General features: G+C 44.3%; 1 protein-coding gene across 1 annotated transcript; it reads left to right on the top strand.

Annotated features, from left to right (window-relative positions):
* Positions 1-504: 504 nt before the first annotated feature.
* On the top strand, positions 505-8,822 carry POFUT4 (protein O-fucosyltransferase 4). The gene is made up of 3 exons (XM_074830653.1): positions 505-1,265; positions 2,529-3,154; positions 8,115-8,822. The coding sequence occupies exons 1-3, from the start codon at positions 510-512 to the stop codon at positions 8,260-8,262; spliced, it is 1,530 nt and encodes a 509-aa protein (XP_074686754.1). The 5' UTR covers positions 505-509; the 3' UTR covers positions 8,263-8,822.
* Positions 8,823-9,403: the final 581 nt, after the last annotated feature.

Raw genomic sequence — 9,403 nt, 5'->3', positions numbered from 1 at the left:
TTTCAAGGGAGCTTTAAACCTACCTGTAGACATTTTAAACACCAACCTTTCTGTTACTAAAAGGCGTTTTCAGTTCCGTCCCTTTCTGGTCCTCAGCAGGAGCTAATCGCAGCGTCCTTGCCCCATCTCGCCGCCTGCTCGGCAGAGGAACCGCGCTCTGCAGGTGTCCTGCGCCGGGCGGGCTGTGCCTCGGGCCGGGGCTCGGGCTCGTCCCGCCCCGCTGTCGGTGCCGCCGATGCAGGGCCCTTAGAGGCGGAGCGGGTTTACCCCAGCTTGAAGTAAGACCTGGCGGAGGCTGCAGCGCTGCTGTGGCCGTACCCGCGCCGCGTTACGCCTCGCTGCCCCTGCGGCCGCCTTTAACTGGCGTGGAGAGCACAAAGCGGCGGGAGAGAGGTGGTACCGCCGCCGGCTCGGCCCCGCTCTGCCGTGACGGAGCGCCGCCCGCGGGCGGGGCCCTTGCGGCCGCTTCCTGCAGCGGAGCGGAGCGGGGGGGGCCCAGGGCGGCGGGCATGGGTGGCGGCAGGCCGGGCCGCGTACCGCGGCGGGGGCCCGCCGGCTTCTGGGTGATGCTGGCGCTGGCCTGGGGCGCGGGGGCCGCGCTGGCCGCGGAGGGCACGACGACGGCGGAGGAGGAAGAGGAGGCGGCCGGGCTGGCGGGCGCCGAGGAGCCGTGCGGCGCGGAGGGGTGGGCGCAGGATGCCGTCCCGCCGGGCGCGGCCTTCGTCGCCGCCGCCTCGTACCGCGGCCCCGGCAACAACGACACGCGGAGCAACAAGGCGCTGCCCATCCTGCTGTGGTGGAGCGGGAGCCTCTTCCCCCACTTCCCCGGCGACACGGAGCGGATCGACTGCCCGCGCGGCTCCTGCCTCGTCACCCGCAGCCGGCGGGTGGCCCGGCACCGCCGCACCAAGGCCCTCATCTTCTACGGCACCGACTTCCGGGCCTACGAGGCGCCGCTGCCCCGCCTGCCCCACCAGACCTGGGCGCTCTTCCACGAGGAGTCCCCCATGAACAACTACCTCCTCTCGCACCCGCCCGGCATCCGGCTCTTCAACTACACGGCCACCTTCCGCCGGGAGTCCGACTACCCGCTCACGCTGCAGTGGCTGCCCGGCGTGGGCTACCTGCGGGGCCCGGCGGTGCCCCTGGCCGAGAAGGACGCGTGGCGGCGGGAGGGCTACGCCCCGGTGCTGTACCTGCAGTCCCACTGCGATGTCCCCTCGGACAGGGACCGCTACGTGCGGGAACTCATGCGGTACATCCAGGTAGGTGGGGGCGCAGGGAAGCCGGGCCGAGCCGTCGCCGGAGGAGCTGGGGCCGCCTGGCCGCCCCCCTCCACCTCCGCTTTTTAATGGGGTTTGTTTGTCCTTGTTTTTAGCCAAGACGCGAATCGTAACGGGATGCATGCCGACTACCAGCTGGACAGAAAAACTAGTTGTATTCCTTCCCAAAGCGTGGTCTAGACTACACCGCATGCCAGTAGGTAGGCCTGGTGGTGGCTGTTAGTCGTGGAGTTGACCAAACTCGGGATCAGTCACAAGTTGGGCTAAGCTTGAATAAGCTTGGTCTTGTGCTAGAAGTTGCTGAAGCCTCCGGACCTCTAAGTTACTGTACCGTTAGGCTGCCCGCTTATAAGCCTTGCTCCCGTTTGAAAGGATAGGCGTGCTGTAAAATGACGGGTCACTGTGTTTTGAGAATCTGCTCCTTATCTGCATTGTAAGACCAGGTTATTTCTGTGGTGGTTTGTACTGCTGTGGCACAGCTGATGCAGAGTAGCTTCATAAACTGAAATAACATAGTTTCTTTCGAGCAGAAAAAAAGTTTAGTGCTTTTTATACTTAAAATTCTGAAGGATAGTAGATTAGAAGAAAACCAAACATCTGGTTTTAGTCTTTTGCCTAGTAATTTCTGTTTCTATTGGTTGTGATTATTGTGCAAATTCATCATGTACTCAGTAGTGAAGCAAAGACAAAAGAATGTTTAAAATAAGACTATTCTCAAAGTATGAAGCAGATTCCAGATCAAGTGCATTGTCTTTCATTTTTAAACAGTATCCTTTTAGCTCACTGTATCAATTTTTCTCAGTCTAACAAATGGAAAATTTTTGCCAGCCTGCTGAGACTGGCAGAACTGTGTGTAGTAACTGGAAAAGTACTGGGTCTCTGTTAAGTAGAAAAGTGACTTTTAGATTAACATGGAGTTGAATGCCCTTACTTACCCCTCAGTTTCTGATTTATCTGGTAATAAATACATTTTTGGGTGACATCTTCCTTTCTGCATACTCCCCCCACCCCTCAGTCTGTAGTACAGTTTATGCTGCTTTTGAAACTGAGCACTCCGTTTCCTCTAAAACGGGTAGAACTAGGACTCTAGGAACAGTCACAAGGGAAAGAACTTGGAGTGAAAGTGAAGCTAGACTAAGGTAGCTAGGAACTGTTCAAAGTTAGGAATTTTACGAGAACTATAAGCCCTGAAAACAAGCTTCGGACAAACAAATCACTTTGTAAAGATGCCGGTTGTTGTTTTAGGTTGACTCCTATGGGAAATGTCTGCATAACCGTGAGCTTCCCAGTGAGCGACTGAGAGACACTTCTACAGCCACTACAGAAGATTCTGAATTTATGACTTTTATCGCCAGGTACAAGTTTCATCTGGCCTTGGAGAATGCCATATGTGACGACTACATGACAGAGAAGCTGTGGCGTCCCATGCACTTGGGTGCTGTCCCAGTATACCGAGGCTCCCCAGCTGTGCGGGACTGGATGCCAAACAACCTCTCCATCATTCTTATAGATGACTTTGACAGCCCCCAAGAGCTAGCAAAGTATCTTGATTTCCTCGACAAGAATGGAGAGGAATATATGAAGTATCTAGAGTATAAAAACCTTGGTGGAATCAAAAACCGGTTCTTGCTAGAGAGCTTGGAGAGGCGGGAGTGGGGTGTGAATGACATGACTCTGCCCAATTACCTGAATGGCTTTGAGTGTTTCATCTGTGACAGGGAGAACACCCGGGTCAAAGAGGAGCAGGAACACAAAAAGTCGCGTGGGAAAATTCCAGCTCCCAGACCTCACATAGCTCAGTTCAAGCACATGGGATGTCCTATGCCAACCCCTGGGTTTGGAAGTGTTGAAGACCTCTCTGGAGGAGACAGGTAATGTACCCATACTATGCTTTTTGAAGGGAAAAAAGCTTCAAATAATAGTAGCTGTAACTTTTAATAATGCTTAGTACTTAAAGGATCTCTTAATATATCTCCAGTTACACTTTATATTATGTCTTGTGGGTGGTGTGGTAGTTCTGCTAATACTGTCTGGCAGTGGGGATGAAAAAGAAGCTTGGGTGGTGGTATCGGTTAGTGGTTGAATGAGGAGTGTGAGACACCCAGAATATTCTGTTAAAATGCTCCATGGCCCGGGGCAATGTGGTTATCCTTTGTCTATCTTAACCTCTTTGTTTGGAGGAGAGATGTTTTTAGGTCCAGTGATGGTAAAGCACTTAGTAGCCCTTGGGTGAAAGAAGCTCTTTACCTCATTACAAAGTAGTGCGTTAAGAATGGGGTTGCCACGGTTCAGTGGAGGCCTGGTTAACTCCTGTTGACTTCAGAGCAGAAGTTAGTGTCACTCAGAATACTTTATGAGACTTTTTGTTGTTTTGTGTGACAAAATTCTGGCTTGTGTTGAAGGACGCCATCCCATTCATTTAGGAGAAGGACTACGCAGGACAGAGTAGATTGAGTAGCTTCTTGTTACCTTTGTGCACAGGGATTGCTAGCGTTGCTGGAATCTCCCAGGCCTATAGCCCAGTGTTAGCCATCTCCCATGCAAGCTGCCCTCAAGTCTGTCAGCAGGGAGCTAACCACACCAACCCTCAGGCAGCCCTTTTTGACAGGCAGGATAGAGCTTTGTTTGCGTGGTCTACTTAGTATTTATACGTGTGTTGGTACAAAACAAGTCAGTGCTTGGGTTCCCAAACCTTGAGTTTTTCCATTGACTGTGTTTGAAGTTGCAGTTGCTAGAAGGATGGGTTCTTGCAGTTCATAAACCACGTGCACACTTCTTGTAACGTGTATTACCAGTGTAGCATGTTTGGATCCCCCAGGTTTGTCATTTTCCTTTGCATTACCTGCAACAGCTTCTGTCTTCTTAGGCAGTTACTCAAGTGCATGCAATTCACTTTCTATTAAGCTATCAGACAGCAATCATAAAGATAAGCCCTCAGCCACAGCAGATCTCGCCTATGTTCATAGCTATTACCAAAGCTTTCAATGTTCTGATGTCAGTCCCACTGTAGTATTAAATTAATTGCTTTTTGAAAATGTTGAGAAATCTCATGTTGAGATCTCCAGAAGGAAGTTGTCAATATACTCTATTCCAGTTTTTATCAGGTTACAGCTTTGTTCATTATTTCCTAGACTAAGGAATCAAATGCTTAGGAGTGTTAAAATGTTAGAAGAAACAGTGTGTTGAAAATGCAGAATCCATTATGCTAACCCAGAACTAAGTTCTATGTGGATATGAAGCTGTAAAAAAGTTTTTACTACGTTATCCATCCACAAAAAAGTATGAAGAATTTTTTAAGTGTGGGGAACTACTTTGTCCTATGTTCAGGTGCTTTCAAAAATGGCCAGCTGAAATTAAAAAACGAAAACAAACCCGAGGTCATCCCGGTTGTTTAGGAAATGCCTATTTCACAAAACTTGTGACGTTTGTAATTGAAAAGCCTTCTTCACAGTGCAATTAATTCTCGTATTGACTAATTGACAAGTTATGCTTGTAAGTAAAAGGAATCCATAATCCTTTGTTTTCTGTTGGTTGATTCATTTATTGGAGCTTTTTTATAGTAATAACTTTTCTCAGTCTCGGTAGCAAGATGTGGGTTTTTTTCCTTGTAGCATGCTATGCAAGCATCCTGTTCTATATTCTGTACTTTTTCATAGATTTTCTTTTGCTTGAGCAGCAGATGGCAGTAGAGAAGTACATTTGAAGGCACAGCATGGGTGCCTGTGCCACTTACTGCAAGCTCAGGTGCTCCTATCATTCTGTGCAGTGATCATCAGCAAAGAGTTTTGAACAGTTGGTCCATAATCCAAGCTACAGTTGCATCCCACAGAAGTTTCCGTGTCTCATTGAACCATAGTATGTTATTCTTCCCCTGTTTGTAGACATGAGATGTGTCTGGAAAAATTGTACCAGGGAAGCTTCTACATTGTCTGCTATCTGTTTTAGAAAGATATGTATCTATACTTTCCAAAGCATGATCAAGGGGATTCCAGTGAAATACAGTGGTTTCTATCTCTTAAGCATCTGAGCTTTCACCGTTTTTATCTCCAAAATGGAACACGGTTACTTAGAATTCTGAGTGGTGTGACAGTAGCATAAAATTGCCACCAAAACATCAGCTAAACATGCTCATATTTTGTCAGAGTTTGACAGTAATATTATGTCAACAGTATGATCAATTTACATGACTGTCTACTGAGCCAGTCAGTTGTATATGTTGTGGAAAAATGAGGCAGGCCTAGTGGGATGCAAGTGCTAGAATATATAATGCAAAATACAAGGTCTGACATAAATGTACACTGTGATTTGGGGTTCTGGAGCTTCTGGAACTCAAAGGACAACAAAAGCAATTGGAGTTTATACATTTTTAGAGTAAGTACTCAATTACAATACGGTTACCCTCTGCATCTGCATGGTCTGTAACCCTTATTCCCAGATGTAATTTGTTCTTACGGCTGATGAATGTGCTGAATTGACAGAACTGTTGCATCAGAATCTCTATGTAGGTATGTGTAGCTGGAGCACATTATTATACCTTCAGTCAATTAGTATAATAGTTACAGTATAATACTTAGCTGTATTAAAGGACAGCTAAGACTGAGCTGTCCTTTAGTGCTCAGTGTGGAGATGTGGTTCCTAAATCCTTATGCTTGCAGCCTCACTTGTGTCTGGACGTCTGGGTTTCACACCCGAGTGAGCTTCAGAAGACAGGCTGTAGAACAACCATTTGTATGTGTTAGGTTATGGGTCAGTCACTATAATGTATTGAATTTTTGACTGCTTTCTATAGAAAATAGTGAGTTATAGTGCTAGTGATGAGCTGAATATCTTTTTAGTAGGAACCGGAATCTCCAATTATTCTTTGACTCTCACCTTTGTGAAGAGAAATGTTTGGTTTCATTGATAAGGATTAATTTTCGAAAAGTGGGGTGTTTGAGAGGATAACTGTAAGAAGACTAAGTGCCAATACCTTTTCAGTTACCTACTTTTCATCTGTGGTATCATGAGAAAAGAGAAGCCAGTGTGCCTTTGATAAAGGAATATTTTGAAACCATCGTGGTTTTGCTAGTTCCATTTTATACCAGTGTCACAGTTTATTTATGAGAAGAGGAAAACCAGCTTAAAAGTGTATCAGATTTGCCACGTGTACACTGTAAGGGTCTCTTGCAATAGAATCCAATAATCAGCCAGGATTAAAGATAGATCTGTATCTCATGGTAATAACGTTTCACGTGTATCTAGTTGGTAATTTCAGGATTTTCCTGTTCATCCTGGGGTACCAATTTTTTCCAAGTTACAGAATCACAGTGAAATTATTTTCTTAAAAATCAATAACAGCAATGTAAAATGAAAAATATCAAAGTGTTCTTATTTCATGTTTTTGGTGAAAGTCTTCACTTGGATACTGGAATTCCTTTCAGTGTTGTTTGCACAGAGTTCAGCTGGAAAACATTTTCTTTATTCTGTTACCTACTGCCACTTAACCTTGTGTCTAGTACTTAATGCAAGTATACTCATTTTCCTAACGTGTGCCCTTATTCAGTGCTGTAAAAAACAAGTAATTCATGTTGGCAGTCCATGAACAGAGGTTAACAAGTGCAGCTGGTAAGCAAAGTGATCTCACAGTACGTCCAAGTGCTGCATTTTACAAAGGAACCTTTCGGCAGACTTTTTTTTCTTAAATGCAGAAGTGAGCCTCTGTCTGTGGTCCTTCACATTGTAATCTATGTTAAAAGGTTAATTTTGAGGTCTCTGTTGGTGAACGCTGCCGAAACGTCCCACCATAGATGATACTGTTGACCACAGAAAACTTAATTCTCATGGCATACAAGTTGTGTAGTGCTCTACAAAGAAAGCGACTATGACATGATGTGTGTTTCTTTTGCTCTTCCTGGAGTAGTGGGTGAGATCTGCTTCTGGGCAGTGCAGCCATGTTTGCTTTAATATATGGTGTATATAGTGAACGCAGAAGACACTGTACTTATTTCTGTGATTGGGAAGGAGAAAGAAGAAAAAAGCTCTGTATGTAAGTTAACAAGTATTAAGTAACTCATATGGACAGATTAAAAAGAGCATCATGTTTAGTCCTTCTTTCCAAAATTTGTGATGGGTTTATGTGGCTGGGTAGCAGATATAACGGAGAAGAGATAAATAAATTATTGCCATACCTTGATATAACACAAATGAGAGAAGTAGTCCACATGATCATGAATTGGAAGGGAATTGCTGGAAGTTGCAGTGATGTGGTCTGTGCTATGAAAAGTTTGAGAATGTATGCATTGAAAAAGAGAAAGCCTATTCTCCACCATCTAGTCTGGAGATAAAGAACAGGGTCAGGGTTGAGGGATATAATGATTTTTTTGTCTCTGCCATGTATAACCTGAGTTTGTAATGAGTAGCTGTTATTCTCTAATTGATAAATGGATTATTTGGAAAAAAAAGTTGACTCTTAGGCTAACTGTTGTACATATACCAGGCATGGAAGGCTACTCTCAAAATCATATAAGGACTCTGCGCTAGATTTTATTTTAATTTTTTATTCTCTACAATTAATAATTTAGTCTCTTTGGTTACCACCATAGCCCCATGCTGATGTTTCTAGAATGTTGTAAAGCTAACAGTGAACTTATATTTTCTGTAGAGAATTTTCATAGCAAGTTTCTTTAAATGACTTGGTGCTCAATGGCATGGTAACAACATACTTTGTTATGACCATCTCTGGGCCTGTTTTCCTCTTAGGTGAAAGAAAAGAAATGCTTTCAGTGCTATTACAGCTGCAGACTCGTTTGTTGTTTTTAATGGTTGATGGTGGTTTCTCTGGTTTTGTTTCAGTTGGAAAGAGATGTGGCTGCAGGATTATTGGCAAAGCCTTGATCAGGGTGAGGCCCTCACTGCTATGATTCATCGCAACGAGTCGCATCAGGGAAGATTTTGGGACTATATGCATGAGATTTTTCTCAAGAGGACGAGGCAACACTGACCCATCTTTGTAAGAGCTTGATTTGAAAATAGCATTGAAAGTTGAGACTGTGAATTCTTACCTCGCTCCAAATGTTTGCCTTGAAATAGAAAACAAACTCTGACAGAGACTATTTTTTCTGGTGTATGAAGTGAGTAAGTTTCTGCTACGATTGGATTTCAGCAGTGGAGATCTTAGCAACTCCTCAGCTGCTTTGATTTGAATTTCAGCTCAGTGGTGTGAAGCCACTCCTGACTTGCAGATGTCAACGTGTGGAGCAAAAGAGGAATTTACTTTCCCTTTGCATATAGTATAGTTTCCTTGTGGCTTACATGACTTCAGAGTAACACCTCTTCAGACTCTTGCTCAAATGCCCTAAGTTATTTCAGGGATTTTTTTAATCTCCAAATATTAATCATTTTTTCTAAGTATTTTATCAGTCACTTATTCTCCCCATTAAGGTGTACTTTTAGCTGCTATTAACAAATAGTTTTTCCAGCGAAGGAAATACAAAAGACAAATGTCTGTGGAGAGCAATTGTGCCTTATGAAATTGCAGCAATAAAGTTTCTTCTCAAGTAAGCATGCCTCAAATACTCCTACTTTTCAGGGTTACTGAATAGCTATGGGTAGGTCACTTACTCTCTGCCTAATCTTCCTCTTTTACTAATTTACCAGGTGATAGATACAATGGGATAAGAGACTAAATTATTTAATTCACAGTTTTCAACAAAGTATTTCACACTGGAAAGTGTATTACCTGGTATTGTGCGGAACTAGAGTAAAATTAGGGTACTTTGCTTCTTTTCAGTTTCCATCAAATCTGGAAATCCCAGCTATAATCTTGACTTCTTGTTACCTCTGTAATGCTAGCAATTCAGAGTTCTTTGAGTTGTTCTTTTTGAGCATCTGCAGCTTTCTGCAAAGACATACATTTCAACGATGGTGCCTTTCCAGTGGTCTCTGCAGTTTGGATACAAACTGTGCAGTCTTTCTGTGCTGAAGTGGATGATCAGAATCAGGTGCACTGAGCTGGTTTTGTATCTCCATCAAATCTTAATACAGTATGATCCTGGTCTGTGACTGGAGTTCCTAAAAGTAAGTGATGACATGCGGATAGATCTTCCTTGTTGCACAGCCTGTATCTTTTACAGATATAAATA

The sequence above is a fragment of the Strix aluco genome, chromosome 7 (genome assembly GCF_031877795.1).
Source record: "Strix aluco isolate bStrAlu1 chromosome 7, bStrAlu1.hap1, whole genome shotgun sequence".
In the NCBI taxonomy this organism is placed as follows: domain Eukaryota; kingdom Metazoa; phylum Chordata; class Aves; order Strigiformes; family Strigidae; genus Strix; species Strix aluco.
Note: the sequence above shows the minus strand (reverse complement) of the source record. Positions and strands in the feature narration are given on the sequence as shown.

Coding starts and splice junctions, on each gene's coding strand:
- POFUT4 (XM_074830653.1), top strand. CDS start 510: ATGGGTGGCGGCAGGCCGGGCCGCGTACCGCGGCGGGGGCCCGCCGGC. Junction 1,266..2,528: donor AACTCATGCGGTACATCCAG/GTAGGTGGGGGC, acceptor TTGTTGTTTTAG/GTTGACTCCTATGGGAAATG. Junction 3,155..8,114: donor GACCTCTCTGGAGGAGACAG/GTAATGTACCCA, acceptor GTTTTGTTTCAG/TTGGAAAGAGATGTGGCTGC.